At 42.1% G+C, this 16,994-nt stretch overlaps 1 protein-coding gene across 19 annotated transcripts in view; it reads right to left on the bottom strand.

Moving 5' to 3' along the window:
• Positions 1 to 16,994, bottom strand: part of mapta (microtubule-associated protein tau a) — a 40,941-nt gene that overhangs the window by 15,209 nt on the left and 8,738 nt on the right. For 11 of the 19 annotated variants that reach the window (XM_023837019.2, XM_072712388.1, XM_072712391.1 and 8 more), the window contains 7 exons: positions 13,524 to 13,700; positions 8,938 to 9,036; positions 6,292 to 6,348; positions 4,676 to 5,578; positions 3,222 to 3,271; positions 2,508 to 2,663; positions 1,505 to 1,580 (listed from right to left, as the gene is read on the bottom strand). In XM_023837019.2, the coding sequence (XP_023692787.2) occupies positions 1,505 to 1,580; positions 2,508 to 2,663; positions 3,222 to 3,271; positions 4,676 to 5,578; positions 6,292 to 6,348; positions 8,938 to 9,036; positions 13,524 to 13,683 (1,501 nt within the window). In that variant the 5' untranslated portion in view covers positions 13,684 to 13,700. Of the gene's footprint in view, positions 1 to 1,504; positions 1,581 to 2,507; positions 2,664 to 3,221; positions 3,272 to 4,675; positions 5,579 to 6,291; positions 6,349 to 8,937; positions 9,037 to 13,523; positions 13,701 to 14,265; positions 14,368 to 16,994 lie in introns of those variants that run through there. The other 8 variants (XM_072712394.1, XM_072712393.1, XM_023837021.2 and 5 more) reach the window with 7 other exon arrangements.

The following is a 16,994-nucleotide window of genomic DNA, read 5'->3' on the forward strand; positions in this document are numbered from 1 at the left end:
TTTTTCCAGTCTTCAACTGTCCAATTTTGGTGAGCTCGTGCAAATTGTAGCCTCTTTTTCCTATTTGTAGTGGAGATGAGTGGTACCCGGTGGGGTCTTCTGCTGTTGTAGCCCATCCGCCTCAAGGTTGTGCGTGTTGTGGCTTCACAAATGCTTTGCTGCATACCTCGGTTGTAACGAGTGGTTATTTCAGTCAAAGTTGCTCTTCTATCAGCTTGAATCAGTTGGCCCATTCTCCTCTGACCTCTAGCATCAACAAGGCATTTTCGCCCACAGGACTGCCGCATACTGGATGTTTTTCCCTTTGCACACCATTCTTTGTAAACCCTAGAAATGGTTGTGCGTGAAAATCCCAGTAACTGAGCAGATTGTGAAATACTCAGACCGGCCCGTCTGGCACCAACAACCATGCCACGCTCAAAATTGCTTAAATCACCTTTCTTTCCCATTCTGACATTCAGTTTGGAGTTCAGGAGATTGTCTTGACAAGGACCACACCCCTAAATGCATTGAAGCAACTGCCATGTGATTGGTTGATTAGATAATTGCATTAATGAGAAATTGAACAGGTGTTCCTAATAATCCTTTAGGTGAGTGTGTGTGTGTGTGTATATATATATATATATATATATATATATATATATATATATATATATATATATATATATATATATATATATATATATATATATATACACACACACACACACACACACACACACACAGATATATATATATATATATATATATATATATATATATATATATATATATATATATATATATATATATATATATATATATATATATATATATATATATATAAAAATATAAATATAAAAGATGATGGGCCTTCGTGACAGGGCTAACCTTGGTTTTAGCAACGATTATTTTGACATACAGGAATCGTAGAAAGTAAATTAAGAGAAAAATAAAACCTATTTAAGTTCTGATTTGCAATATTGACAGATGACTGCACTTTCATTCATTTTTAATGTGAAGTGCTATCTCACAACTGAGGCAACTTTCACTCTTTATTTGGACCCTTATTCGCTATGTGCAGTCTTCCTTCCGTCATATTGCCAAGTAATCCAGAAGGCAAATTTTAAAATCGAAGCTAACCGAGACAAAAATCAAGTAATCGAGTTTAAATCAAGTACCCGTGACAACCTTAGTCTACTTACAGGAAATCTATAAGCCCAGTTTCCGCCTACTACTGAACCTAACCTAACACCCTCATCAAAACCACAGGCCTTCTGTTACATTTGGCATTTAAACCTAGATATCAAGGCTCACTGTCAGATCCAATACACATCCTAAGAGGATCTTACACACCCATTCCTACACTGTAATGTTACCATTATCTTTTGTTGCTCCAGATTTTTCTCTCTTCCTTCTTGGAAGAAGCTGCATTACACAAAAGCATTTTACATCAAACTATATTCAGTATGTCTGGCCATGACACATTCTAGTAACCGAGTTGCAGGAAAATGGGAACATGTACCAGTCTGAGTCGGGGTCTTGCCAGGAATTTTGGTCCCTGCAGCTTGAGGTTTGGCTCCAGCATTCCCATCAGCCACCTGTGCAGGGAAAATACCATTACCGAACAAACAAGGGCCATTAATCTACATGTTAGGTAGTCGTAGCACCTCTGCTGCTTCCGTTTCAGCCAGGGCTGCTTTAAGCTGCCCTCAGCATCGACACGGCCAACCATCCCTCAATCTGCACACAATTGACAAGCATCTGAAGGACCCCACAGACAAAGTCATGTTTAATTTCATCCCAGGAGAGGAGGAATTTGTAGACTGTCATTTACAAAAAAAGAAGGCTTCACAGACTGTCTCAGTATGTGGATCCTATTCTCAGGTTTTTAGATGCAATTCTTGTCGGCCATTTTTTTTTTTGGAGGAAGGGAAATTGGGTTAAGGGTAAGGGACATCTGAAGATGAATCCTTGGGTGTTCTGGGTAATATAGATAATGAAAAACAATACTAAATAATACACAGTGCAAATTTGCAGAAAAGTATATTTTATTGCAGTTTGGTTAATTGCCACATAATGTTACTCAAATCTTATTCATTTCAACTCTGGCTAAATGCAGCTTAATTTCAACACATTTCTTAGTCTTGGCTTTTGGGTTGCCATTTCTACTTTAATTTATAGATGTCTTATGCTACCACAGTAAGTATTGGATTCATCTAGTTTCGTTACAGCAATGCAAATTTTTTAGGTTTTCTGTATGCAAACTCAACCTAACCGGATATTACAAACGTTACACTTTGCACTGGATTATTCTCAGACACTGCTAGTATTTTTCCCAAATAGTAAAAGCTCTAAGTCTTGAAGGTCTTACCAATATGGCCAAAATGTGGATTAGGCCTGTGTCTTAACTTAAAAGGCAAACGTGAAAAATTGGGAAGGACAGCATAAAGGAGGGAGGGGGGGGGTCATATCGTGTGGGTATGCAGTGGGGATGCCTCTCCAGGTCAGGCCTACAACATACTCACCTGTGGCCTGGTCCCACCGGCTCCTGCACTGCTGGCTTTAGCGACGGGCCTGCTAGTGGAGGAGGCCAGGGGTTTTTTCGAGGGGCTCGCAGTGACTGAGGAGGGTCTTTTTGGGGTGGAAGTGGGTCTAGATTTGGCAGGTGTGGTTGTGGGGGTCTTTACATAAAACAGGGAAGGAATCAACATAAACACCAAAAATTCAAAAGCAAATTACAAAAGAAAGACCATGAATGTGAAAATGAAGCCACACAAATTACAAATAAATCAATACTCAAAAGATAATAGTATTAGCTTTAAAATAATAAATTACAAAATGATGCCAAATAAACAAAGAAAACCTCATACTATAACTGAAACACATGAACATGCAAACATACGCAAACATAAAAAGGGAAACAATCTCAAAAAAGTGTGTTTGTGTGTAGAGCAAAGGCTTAATAGCACGCAACTGGTGCAAGATACCACTAAAATGTCTTGGTCTGAGGCTGCATCGTACTTCATAACCCGCCAATTAGCTCTCCAAACTCAACACGATTCAAGCTGAGGACACACCCACCTAAGCCGGCCCCCTCCGTCTGATGCCAGCACTGACAACTTACCACTTTAAACGGTCAACATTCCTTAAAACACTATTACGACTGTTCACACCATCAGAATAGCACTGCTGCGGAGTTGCAGTTCACCATGACTGCCATTCCTAGGTCAGGCACCTACCTTCTTTTCACTGCCGGCAGCATTTTTCTCAGCATCAGCCTTGGTTTTAGCTGTAAAAGTAAAACAAAACACACATACTAGTACTTTGGACTCTAGTTCCGGTGCCCCTATTTAAAGTAAACATTCAGGGTTTACATTGGTGTCTGTTACCAAGGGCTCCCTCAGGAAGACGACAACTTCTTATAAGAAATTCACAGATCCACAGATCAGACTCCAGTTCTGTAATTCTCTTTCACTGTATTGTATCCATTGGAGATCTTTTAAATAAAACTGGAGTCTCTTTCCCAATACAACACAATTCTGGATTAAATAGCTGTACATTTTTACTGTACTGCAAGAAAGAATAAAGCAAATAAGCCCTAGTTTGTACTGTTTCTGCATTTACATTGATCACACAAATAATCAAAAACCTACACACAGAGGGCTTACTTTGAGGGAAGGAGGAGACTTAAATCCAAAAGACCTGAGCATTTAAAGAAGCTCACCAGCAACATCTAATATTTTGTTTGGAATCAGTTTATAACGTAGATCACTTTGGAGGAAACAGTGGAGGTTCACTGCAATGTTCGTCCTTCCCTTCAATGCAGTAAGGCGTGGGAAGTAGAGACATGGCTATAGGCTACCGGAAGAGTAACATTTAATCCATTTACCATATGAATAATTTATACACCAGGGATGTTGGGGGAGGTGGGGACACACACCATAATCCAAAGACAGGGCTATTAAAAAGAGTCTAATACAGACCCCTGTGTGCGTTTGGCACATTTACTCTGCATACTTCGAATAAGGAAAAAAATGTCACAGGTTGCTTCAAGTCAAATAATATTGTAGCTATCTACAATCACAGATATTAAAAAAACTAAGGCTGAGGCAATCATATACCACTATGCTGGTCACATAGGGGAATATACTACTGATGAAAAGACAGTGGCTTTAGTGTGATTAATTTCAGAGATAGGATTAATTTAATTATTTTTTTTTTGCTTGATGACTTCTGTAAAAAAGGAAAGGTGGAACTTTTCCCTCAAATTAAGAACTCGACCACAGTCCCCACTGGCTGTGGGGGGTGGGGGCATAAAGAAACGGTGTGTTAGAAAGAGGTCGTGCAGCCAGGGTGTGGTTTTCAGTAGGAGGAACGGGGGACTGGGGACGCCCAGACATGCGGTGCGGCATGCAAACATCACTGCCAACACGGACAAACAAGTAAATCACACACATGACAAAACATGGAAACAGACAACACAGAAAGAGACAGACAAAAATACTCAAAAAAAAGAAAGGTAATGGTGACCGCAAGCAGCTTGTTTCCTCAAACGATGACGTTTATCTGCAGTGCACGCGCATGGGAAAGTACGGTCACGCGTAACTCTGAAGGTTGCTTTGGGGGAGGGGAAAAAAAAAGAAAACAGGAGAGGGGGCTGGGAGAGAACTGGTGAACAGAGCTGAAAACAGACCTTTGGTTTGAGGGACTGGAACATTTGATTTTCTGTCTATGGAAGCATCTTTTTGGGGGGGTTTCTGAGATTTGGTGTTAGAAACAGGAGGGGCAGCAATCTTGGACAGAGGTTTCTGTTGGGTCTTCTCAGGGGGGAATATAGATCCCTGTTCCTGGTATGACAAGACATTGTCGCCGCCTGCAGACTCATCTGTGGCTTTCACAGCTGCCTTGAGATCTTCGTCCGACGTGTCCAGGTATTCATCTGCCTTTGAAGGAGCCACATTTGCTAGTTCCGAAAAGCTCTCTGTGTCTCCAGGGTCTTTCTGGGCCTCGCTTGCCACAGGACTGTCAGGTTGTCGCTCAGGACTCAGAGATGCTTGACTTGCCCCCTTTGGTACCACAGTAGGGGAGGTGGGAGACCAAGGGTCGGCAAGGCGTGGCTCCGGGCTTCTGCTTCCGGATGGCGACTCATCAGGGCCGCTCAGTTCTCCACTGAGCCCATCCTGGCCGGTTGGGCGCTGAGGTTCGGTGTAATCGAAAGACAGTACGCGATTCTTGCCTTCAAGGAACGGAGAGAGGTTAGCTGCAGGGTGTCCATCTTTGTCGTCCATGCAGCCCACTCCCAAGGATGAGAGATCTGCTACCACAACGCTGCGGATCAGCGACACCCCCAACTCACTTTGCACCTGGCCAGGGCTCTGGGAAATTCTATCCGAGTCTTCTGACTGCCTCCTATACGCATCTGAGGAGAATTCCCTTGGAGAAAATGGCACAGACCCATTCATTCCCACATGTTTCAGGTCCCCAGGGCTTGTAAGGGAGGCACGGGCTTGCTCAGAGTCACTCCCATCCTTGACGGAAGTGCAGCTGCCAATCGGCGCGGTTCCTGCGAGGTTCAGGCTCATTCCTGGGAACTCCTCTAATGTTTGGGAAGCAGAATAATAGTGACATCCATAGGATAACAGTGGGTTAAGCATCACCTGTCCCACTCCTCATTTTAAAGGCAACTGGGGCAAAAGCAAGGACCCCATCACAAGCCCTTTGTGGAAGGCGTCGGTAAAATTTCAGAGCAAGAGAAATGTCTTTTACAAGTTTGCAAAAAATCTGAGCTGAAGGCTCCATTTACAGGAAGCTTAGCCAGCCGGTTTGATGCGCTCCTTGTAAACCGTGTGTTTTGTAGAAACCAGCATAATTGCTTCCACAACAAAAATAAGGGTTTGCATTTGTAAATGCAGCCTGCAGCTCAGAACAAAGTGCACAAAATAAAAATATAAATAAAAGGCCAGAACAAAAGCACATTTAAACCTCTTATTATATATAGTGGTTGCAGTCAATAACACTTCCTGACCAGCCTTGAATTCTCTGCAATGTCACTTTGATTTGCTATTAACCACAATGCCCAGTGCATTGCCCCTTGTTAATTATGTGTCAATCTGAAAAATCAAATTTGGCTGGCTCAGATGTTTAACACATTCCCCGTCTTCTGCAAGATGGGTCAATATGTCCTCATAAGTGCAGTCTCATTGCTCTCAGTGTTTCTGCAGACTGAACCGTGACTTGCAAAACCGTGATGACTAACTGCACTCCAAACGTGCAGACCAAGCACATGTGGGTGCGCTAATCACGCCATACCTTGATCAGCCACTACAGCAGGAGCAGCGATGGCTGCATTTCCGGCTCCTTCCTCCCCTGTTTGAGGTGGGGGTTAGGGGGGGGGGGGGGGAGAGACCATGGGATCAGCACTCTGGATTCAGAACCTGCCCCACCTATCTGCACAATGCAGGGCATGCAGCTCTGCAGACATGCATGTAAACAGCAGCATTTTTAGCTACAGCCCGAAGCCTGGTACCCCCAGTGACTGGCAGGAAGTGCTCTGTGGGAGAATTTGAGCTCCTGGATCATCATTACATGACTTCCCCAAATGGTCAAAATACGCAGCGTAACAGAAAAGTTGCATAAACTCCTCCATGCCAATGTCTCAGAGCCTTTCATTTCAAAGCACAGGAATGAATAGGAGGTGATATAACTGAAGGGGAAACCACAGTGTGTTTTTCGACAAACAGGAAAAGCTCTTTTGGTGAAGGGCCGTTTGCACGGGTAAGTACAGAGGCTTATCGACTAATAATAGTAATTACAGGAGTAATGAAAGGATCACCGTGTCTCTTAAGTGTTCTCACTCAAGCGGAAACATTAACTATCCCAAGGTCTCTTAACAGAATGCAATTGCTTTGTGGAAATGTGCAAATCCTGGTATGCAAGGCAGCTGCGGTAGATTTGCTGCAGAAGGCGCTGATGTCACACAAGCATCTGATCCTCTAAACATCATTAAAAAAAAAAAAAAAAAAAAAAGCGTAAAGCACACATATACACACACGCACACCCTTCAGGTGTCCCTACGAAGAATACCATTAAGGAAGGTGTGGTACTGGTTGAATTTAGGGTTGTATCGTTGTATAGGGTTATAATATATATAAGATATATAAAATTGTCTGAGGCTTCACACAAGCAGAGTGAAAGCCATGCTAGGATTTAACCGCTACCCCAGTACTTCCTATGACACCCAGCACCACAGAAAGCGTTCTACCTAACAGCCAAAAAATAGTTATGCTCTAGCAAAGAAGATGCCCAAACTGGCAGAACAGCAAATTAACATACCCCCCCCAAACACAACAATTATAATAAAGAAAGCTCACAACTAATATGATTTGATTTTAAAAACAAGACATGAACTTATAAAATGTATTGGCTACATGAATCACAGTCATTGTGTCATTATCCTTAAATGTGTGTTTGTCTTTGCCACTGAGTAATCTACTTGTTCCAGGGTTTCAGTGGTTTGGTACAAAGTCATTCATGCACTGCAGAGCCTCAGTTTAACCTGAATGCCTTCCCACATACAGGCATGCAAAGCTTGCGGGGAAAAACCAATGTGATTATTCACGGCTAAATTACGGGGAGAGCGAGGCTCTCAAAGACGCCACTTTCCTCGTTCCTCTGAATCATCATTATCTGGGGCCTCAAGCTTCATTCTTACTATTCCAATATCTTTTATGGCAGTGCTGAAAGCGGGGGCACCAATCACAGCACGGGCAAAATAAATACAGAGGCTGAGAACCAGGAGGAGAAAATGAAATACTGGCTAGGCATGACGATATGCATTAGGCATGTACATTTGTATTAAGTCATTTCACATTTTCTCACTGTATGCCAACACTTATGGAATAAACAGCACCTGTGAGACAGCCAATCATATTTTCCTGGCCAAGCAACACTAAGCTGGATTTTATATATATATATATATATATATATAAAAAATCCAGCTTAGTGTTGCTTGGCCAGGAAAATATGATTGGCTGTCTCACAGGTGCTGTTTATAATAAATATAATATAATATAAATATATATATAATATAATATATATATATATATATATATATATATATATATATATATATATATATATATATATATATATATATATATATATATATGCTGTAATCCCCAGAAAACTTGGTTTCATATAACTGAAGTTGAACAACAAGATTAAACAAAGATTAAATCTGTGTTTGGAGGATCAAAGCATTTAAGCTGCAAAATAAGCATTACAGATTTATGATTGCAAATATAATGCAGTTAACACAATTAGAGGTCGACTGATCGATTGCCAAAAAAAAAGCAGATTTTTAAGCATATTATTGCAGCCATCTTCAGCCGATTAATCAAATTACATGGCAGATATAGTGATGGCTGCACTTGGCTACGTGTGATTGACTCATTTGTAGTCAGTATTGTGGTGTGGTTTATCAGCACCTACAGTAGTGAATCTGCGTGACAACCAAAGGTAAGGGTTCCAAACTCCTACTACTTACATCAGTTTCAATTGATGATTTTTTAACTTTTCTGAGAAATTGAATCCAGAAACGCCAAAGAGTCTTAAGAATCACTTTTAAAATGCTGCATGCCCCTTGTTTAAATCGTGATTAATATTTAGTCAAATTATTTTTGTATGTTATTAGTAACTAAAGTTAAGACGTGCGTTACTCATTTGTTATTTTTCTACTTTAAAAAAGTAAATAAAATTAGTTTAAAAAAAAAAAAAAACAGTCATTGCATCGTCCCAAAAAAAATAATAATCGGTATCAGCCACTTAAAAACCTGTATCGGTCGACCTCTAAACAAAACACTGTAATAAATTAAACAAGAGCAGCGTAGGCAGAAAGAGGAAAGCTTTTAAGCACGCCAGCAGGTACTAAAGGCTGTTGCGTGATAAGGGGCGTACCCAGTTGCACCTCCTCACCAGAGGGGGCACTCTCGGGCTCAGCAAGCTGAGACACCGCTTCTTCTGCTGCCTCCTCTTCTGAGGGCTCCTGAGACTCTACTATAGAAGAAGGATGTTTGTAGTGTTAGAGAGAGGAGAATTTCAACAGATGTCCTGTAGAGACCTGTAAGCATAAATGGTTCATGAAACTAATCCAAAGGTAGGTTCCACATGTGCACTGTATGGTCTACACCCCAAAAGAGGTTTTAAGGCCTCCAAAGTGAGTTAATTATTATGATGGATAAAATAAATATATTTTAAGGAACTGTGAAATCATCCCACACAAACACTTTATTTCACTTAGTCTTTGAGTACCATCTGGTGTGTAGACCCTTGGTCACCAAAGTTACACAACTGCTTATAGTTAACCGTTTAAGCTCCATGTCAAAATATATATATTATTATTTTTTTTAAAAAAGCTACAGAACAACCACACGGATCTACACCACATCTGAACTGAATACCAGCGCACTGACCCAGTCCATAGTTAATTTTATTCCACAGATTACATTCAAAGTTTTCTATAAAAGACCACCTAACAGATCTCCTTATTACTTGTTAAGTTTTGCACAAAGATGGTGATTGTAAATAGAACATCCAGCAGATAAACCTCTGCTTTTCATTGAACTTTTGTTGCAGCTTCACTCAATTATTTAGCAAGAATTCGGAGTTATCAATTTAGGCTGTCAGCCTTATCTACGAACTATGGAACTCACGAGCTGAGACTGCAGAGTAGGGAACGGTAGATTATGTGCTACAACTTTATCACCAGGACACTTGCACCTTACACCTCTTGTAACGCACCAGTATGTGCGAAAGCTTGTGAACACAGCCAGCGTGTTGTCATAACATATAGTAGCACCCACATCCACCAGGAGATGAATGTGGACGACCACAGAGCTAAGGCCATAACCACTATGAAATGCTCAAATCGGCACAGCAAAATGCCAAAGAAGGTACAGTTTACTCAAATATTAGTCTCGATTCAGAAACTGCCAGGGTATCATTAGTCCTGTGATGCAGAGTTCACAAAGCATCATACATTACATGGAATATAAGTTCAACATTAAGTGCAATATGGTCAAAAGATATTTCAGAGGTCATCTGCAAAAGGGCTGTTGAAGCTCACATCGTATCGGGTCACAAAACCATTTCCAAAGACTCAGGCTTCCGTCAGTCCACAGTCATGAAGAAAGAAATACGGAAGAAAGACGGGACTATTGCTACTCTCATTAGGAGTGAGCAGCCTACCAAGATTGCAATGGCATGCAGCAGATTCCTCAAACAAACCACAAAAAATGAGAGGATGACAGAAAAGGACCTGCAGGCATCTACTGGACTTGATAGCATCTTTGTTTATGAATGTACCGCTGAAAGACACTGAACAAAACTGGTGAGTGTGGGAGGTCAACACAGAGAAAATCACCACTTTTATGGAGGGAGAAAAAAAAAAAAAAAAAAAATTATAATATATTATTTTATATATATACACAAATACATACCACATCACCACCAGAGCGATGTTTGTGGTGAAAGTTGACCTTTTTGGTAAATACACAGCAACACATTTTCAGAAAATGCTACATTACCAACATGAAAACCCTCATCCCAACTGAGAAGCGCAGGAGGAGTATAAATCATGTCGGCACCAATCAATTCCAAGTTGCATCATAAAACTCTATAGCAGGATGACAGGCTGCCAGTCTGCGATTTAAATCTCAGAAGAAATTGTATTATACAACATGACAGTGATCAAAAACACAAAGCAGCTGAAAGAGAAGAAACTCTGCATTTTACAATGGCCAAGTCAGAGTCCTGTCCTCAATCCCATTTAAACGCTGTGGTGTGATCTCAAGCAGTAAAAGTAAGCCATCCCAAAAAATATACATGAACTGGAGCAGTTCTGTATAAACAGAATCCCTCCTAACTAGAGATGCAGATCTTATCAGCCAACTATCAGTATTGGCTGACACAGCAATAAATCATCCATCAACCGATGTTTAAAAATAGGCTGATATTTACTGCCTGTTAGTCCGTTGAAACGGTGGTCCATGATGTTTGAGCATAATACGTAATTATTGAAGAGTTATGTCTGCTGTGTGGAATTACTTTAATGTTTGCGAGAACATTAGAAATGCATTTAGCAAACACTGCTCTGTGAAAACTTTCGATACAACAAATCTGGTTGCTCACCTCAAGGTGAGACGTAGTCAACTGTATGAGGAGTTTCTGAGAAGCAAATCCATTCCAGTCAGGAAGCCTGCAGTACTGCTAAATAGGCTAATGCAAGCGTTTGATACCAAAAGTAAATTCAGCACAGACAGCACAAAATCAAAAGATATTACCCTGAAAATTACGGAGTTCATCACAGTGAAAGATCAGGCTCTCTGTAGGACACTGGCTTTCAGCGATTAATGAAAGTACTGGTAGCAGTTTCTGCATCAACAGCACAACAATGCCATGGCACATTTTTTTCAATTTTGTTTTTAATTTAAGTATTAAAAAAATAGTTATTTGAAATATGTAACAGTAACTGAAAGCAGTTAATGTTATAAATATACAAGATGTATAGTGTTATAAACTTTGGGATAATTTGTTGTTGTATCCCTGAGGGAGTATTTTCCTAATACTCTGATTTTTCATATTTTTGGAATTATTTATCTGTTTGTTTGTGTGGAGTGTCCCTTTAAACTTAAGTGGAACCCTCCCCCCCCAAACAATTGGCATTGGTTTTTTAAATAATTGGCTACAGATTTCCCTATTGGTACCCCACTACTCCTATCCACTGTGTAGCTCTGATCATCAGCTGCAGAAAGTGGTTGAGGTCATTGCCAATAATGGAGGTTCTACTAGCAACTAAATAAATGGGTTCACATACTTTTCTAATAAATAACATTGTTTGTTTAAAGTTTTGTCAATGTGTGTGTAAATTTTAAGACTGTCTTCATTATTACAACCTACAAAAAGATCAGATTATGTTTCAGGAGCCGTTCTTTCAGTAATCCATATAAAAATTTACAGGGGTTTTCAGCACAACTGTATAAAGTATATTTCAAATTTAATGGAAAAAAATATTTGAAATAAAAGCATTCTGCTTTCACGTATCAGGGTGGGAAGTTGAACAGCAGAAAAAGCTAAAAAGAACACAGATCTATAAAAGTGAGACTAACCAAAAAACTGAAACAAATCTGCATAACGCCACAATCAGATGATTCGATCTGGTACGTTTTCTCTGAAAATAACACACTGTCACCTGATAAACCTGCAGCACAGAGAGACCGGCATGACAAATGAGTTCATATTTAGCGACGATGACGAGGCAGCACCACTAATAACTCTCAGACGCCCCGCTTCAGCAATTCGTAGCTAGGGTTGTGCCAAAGGGACAGTTGGCACTCTTAAAGGTGTATGGCGGTCAAGTTGGATCGCAGGAGAAAGCATCGGTTCAGTCAACAAGAAGAGCTGAATTGCAACCCCTTAGGGGCGTTTGCAGGTAACGTACAAACACAAGGCTGCCCTAACCTGCCATGCTGGTGCTTTGAGGTCAGCACATGATCGTCTGTTTGAGAAGTTATAAAGAAAACTCCTCAGGAACCACTAATGCCCCAATTAACGCAGGTTGGTTACACCCTTTGCTGTCAAAATACTAGACACAAAAAAAAAAAACACGTGAATTATGTTACTCAATATTCACAAGGGTTTGATTTAACACGACCATCTCCGATGGAAGCTGAGGGCTGATCTCACTAAACATGCCAAGTTAACACAGGCCTCTTCCCACTACCGTCGTTTCCCGGACATTCAAGGAATAACATCCCCTTGTCCTTAGAAACACGCATGTGCGTGAAAGGCTTGGCTGCCAGTAAGGCGCCATGTGAAAGGCCAATTGTTAGCCGGGTGAGACGGCACTGTCTGGTGACACTGGATGTCAGCAGAGGGGAGGGAGAGAAGGGACTGACCCAGATGCCGGGATTACAGAAAGTGCAGCTGCAATGGCGACCTGGAGGAAGGCAGGCGTGTTTTATAAGAGAACAGTGAAAACCAGGGGCACCGGACAGTCCTTGGATACTGTGTGAAGAGTCATAGTCAATTATGGCAGATACACGATAACATCACTAATACGATCACATGACCAGAGGCCCACATATGTCTGATACATTAACACAAAACACAACAACATGAGACAATGTTGTTTTATTTCCCACTTATTAAAATGCAAAGATCAAGACAGATCCGGCCGTTTAAGTGGATTGTTGATGATTTATTCTACTTCATGCTGAGAGGAAACTGAAAGTTAATAGATGAGGATAATGAGTTCATGGAAACGCTGGGAACAAGAGACATCACCATGGGCAAATCACAGTCCTATGATCCGAATAACCACACCCACAGCCTGGCGCTCATCATTGTTCCATCATTAGTTTCACAGCACCTATGATGGTTAGCTTCAGTACTATGGAATTAACCAGTTGTGGATTTATGCACCTTAGATGTGTGTGTTGTATATTTATTCCATGGATGCCAAAGTATCTGTGGCGATCACTGACCTTTCACTGCAGAAACCCCATTCTCCTTGACGTCCTTGCCCCCCTGGTGGGCATCTTTAATGGTCATGTCAGCCACGGCAGCGGCCATGGTAACCCCAGAGTTGTAGTGCAGGGCTGCGTTGCTGGGGTCGGAGTTCATGAAGTCCTGCTGCTGATCCATCGTGAGACGAGTTCAGGCTGTAAGGAGCCAATGAAATGTGTGCATGAAAATGCAGTGTGGAACTAAGGCAGCCAACAATCAACAATGATTTCGTAAACAATCACGGCACACATTTATGTACAGCTCTGTGCTTTACACATTTCTTGATCAACTGCAGGAGCTCTGGTGAGACGAGCCAAAAGAAGCCAAGGTGAACATATTATATGTGATCCAAAGCCAACAGTCTTAACTAAAAATAGTAATAAAAAAAGAGCTTCTGGTTAATAAATGATCACTTCCGTTCTCTTTCATTGTATAACTGAAGTCAAGAAGGCATTTGTAATACTCATTCCAGGAAGTTCTTTTAAAACAAGCCTTTTCTGAACAAACCAGAGCAAAAACCTCGGTGGTTCCTGACCAACCATCACCCAGGTGCTGGTTTTAGCGGTTTGTAACGGTACAATCCAATTAATGATCGCGGGTTTCCTGAGGCTGCCTGCCAAACAGAGCCGTTCCAGAAGAACTACTTCCTTCTACTGCAACAGCTGTGTCCTGTTTTTTTTTTTCTCCCCCTTTTATTTTACTCCATAAAAAGTGACTTACGGAGTCAAGCTCGACGCAATTCACACTGCGTGCCGCTGTGTGTTTGTTTAAAGTACTCCGGAGCGTGCGCGCATTTTGGCGCCGAAACACTGCCCCCCCCCCCCCCCCCTTCCTGCATGGTGCTTCCTGTCGCTGTAATGGGTCGGGAGGGGGAGCTAAGCATGCTTTTATTTTTTAAACAAGGCGCGTAACCGTTTCAGGTTTCCGCCAGTGACCTACTGCTCGGCCCTGTCAGACACAGTGGTGTTATGTCGGTTTCGTGTCCGTTTCGCCTTCAGTTGTGTTGCAGAAAAATCCACAGAAACGTCCAGCAAACAGCCTCACACACGCACCAGGAGACCCCAAAGTCAAAGCTAGTTTCCCCCTTGCCCAAAATCCATATTTAGGCAACCAATAACTCAAAGACCACAAAATTTGGCAAAACTTCTGCTGCCAGTAAGGATTAAGGTAAATAATACGTCAATGAGATTCCATAAAATAACGTTATCTTTAACCCTGCTCACTGTATTGGTAAAGCTGTGCTGTGTGGATTCTGCCGGCCCGTTTAAAAACGCCTTCAGGATGCAAGCGGGAAGGGAAGCGATACCCGGACGCTGCAGGTGACTAATCTCCGCGCTCCTGTTCAGATGATCCCCTCAAAGGAAGCACACCTTTTCAGAAAGGCGGCCCAGTCCTCCCGGGGGTTAGCTGCTAATCATTAGCTAGCATTTAAATAAGCCTCACTTTAAAAGTGGCTGCACAACCAGAATAGGTACAGGGGAGGTTTTGAAGGTCTTCAGTTTAAACAACCTGAGCGCCGTCTAGCCATCGGGGTGGAACGTCCGAGAGCCACACAAAGCCGATTAAACCAAAGCTATTCATCTGAAGCCGTCACATCAGTGCCATTTTAGTCCAGATGTGTTTAGCAGGTTAGCAGAGGCCTGGGTCCCCTCTCACCTGCTTCCCCCGTAATCACAGGTGACACGGCCATGCAACCGTACTGTCGGTGCTAAAGGGGAAACCCTTCAACAGCTCTCAGCTGAATTTCTGCTGTTAGAACTGATTCATAACGTGCCTGCATGAAATTCTGATAAAATGGTGCGGTTTACTTTTTGGATAAATTCACATTCATAGGTATAAGAAGCAGATTCCTGTAGTTTACAAGTTTACATTTACAGCATCTAGCAGACTCTTCCGAGTGGCTTATCACCAGTGCTTTGTAGTCCGTGACTGTTCTTCGATCTATAAGCTAGACCTAAAATCAACTGTCATCAAGATCAAGTTAGTGCTAAGTACATTTTATATTAAAAACAAAACCTTGTTAGGAAAAAGCAGTGCACAGAAAAAAAAATGTTAGTGGAATAATTTTTATTTTTTTTTTAAATAGAGAGAGTGGACAGTAAGGGGGGGGGTATTAGACTCCTAGGTTCTCCTACTTCTGTAGTTGCCAGCATCCCCCCACCCTTATTATAAGATTATGTGAAATGCACCATAGCAAAACTGGAAAATTGCTCTGTGCTCCCCCAAATGCCCTCTCTCATTCCAGGTCTGGTTTACTGCATACTGTCTAAAAGTAAGAGTGAGAAAGGAAACCAGAGAGGATCGTCAATATTTAGAGTTTGTCCGTCCTGAGAGCCCGGCCATTACTGGCCACTAAACCACAGAGCTACAACCAATCGGAGCAAGACTGAGCAGTAACCTCCGCATGAATATTCATTAACATGAATTTGGATGGAGCCTCATGAGGAATCAGTGCATGGCTATTTCCCGTTTCTGAAAGGAGAAGGAAAAAAGGGCCCATCTTATGGCAGCCTGATGCACATGCTCACACGCTCAGGCTCACGCCCCCATAGCAACCGTGAGCCGAGCGCTGCGATGCTGCAGACCGCAGGAACAGCGAGGCCGGGCTGACCCTACCAACCCCACCCTGATCTTCCCTGCCAGCTCTGGGGGCTGAGCAAAAATGCAGGATCTTTGCACTCAGTGGATTCACGGTAACACTGCCCATGCCCCACTGGACACAAAGAGCACAAACAGTGTCAAAAAAAAAATCTAATAAAAAAAGAGCAGGCATGCAGTTATTGTTTTCAGCAGCATACTTGACAGCAGTTTTTTTCTACTACCCTTATTTTGAGAAGGTACCTGCAATAAATTCTTTGTGCTGAAAGGCTTATGAATTTGGCACATCTCTAGGTGGACAAACAGCCATCACATTGTCAGATTGGCTGTTCCTGCTCCCATGTTCCCAACTCACCAACGATTTCCTCAAATAACCCTAGGGAGAACGGCTTTGTTTGTGCGGCTGGGACAATTTTAGCCGCACGAGCAGAGCAGAGATGACTGCAGCCCGTCCAGGTCTTCATTCCAGAACAGCTTTGACGGCTGATGTTATTAAAACCCATCTATACAAGCCCAGCCATAACAATCTAAGCCAAAAGATGCAAAATGATCTTGCCAGACGTCCTGTGTGCTTTGCAGCACATCGCAGCCTTTAAATTTTAACCCCCGTGGTTATTTCCAAACAAAACCAGGCTTTGAGCCCTTTTAGAAAAGCAAAACCATCCCAGGCGTCGCTTGTACAGCAGCAGCTGAAACAAACCAAAGCTAACAAGCAGAGCCAGTGGGGACAACAGCACTGCACCATCACAGTTGCCAGGGAGAGGCTGAGAGAGAGAGCAAGCGAGGGGGAGCGATCAGGAACAAAGAAGAGCAAACCAACAGATGGATCGATGGGCTCTCCCATCGAAACC

This window comes from Paramormyrops kingsleyae, chromosome 5, assembly GCF_048594095.1.
Source record: "Paramormyrops kingsleyae isolate MSU_618 chromosome 5, PKINGS_0.4, whole genome shotgun sequence".
NCBI lineage: Eukaryota > Metazoa > Chordata > Actinopteri > Osteoglossiformes > Mormyridae > Paramormyrops > Paramormyrops kingsleyae.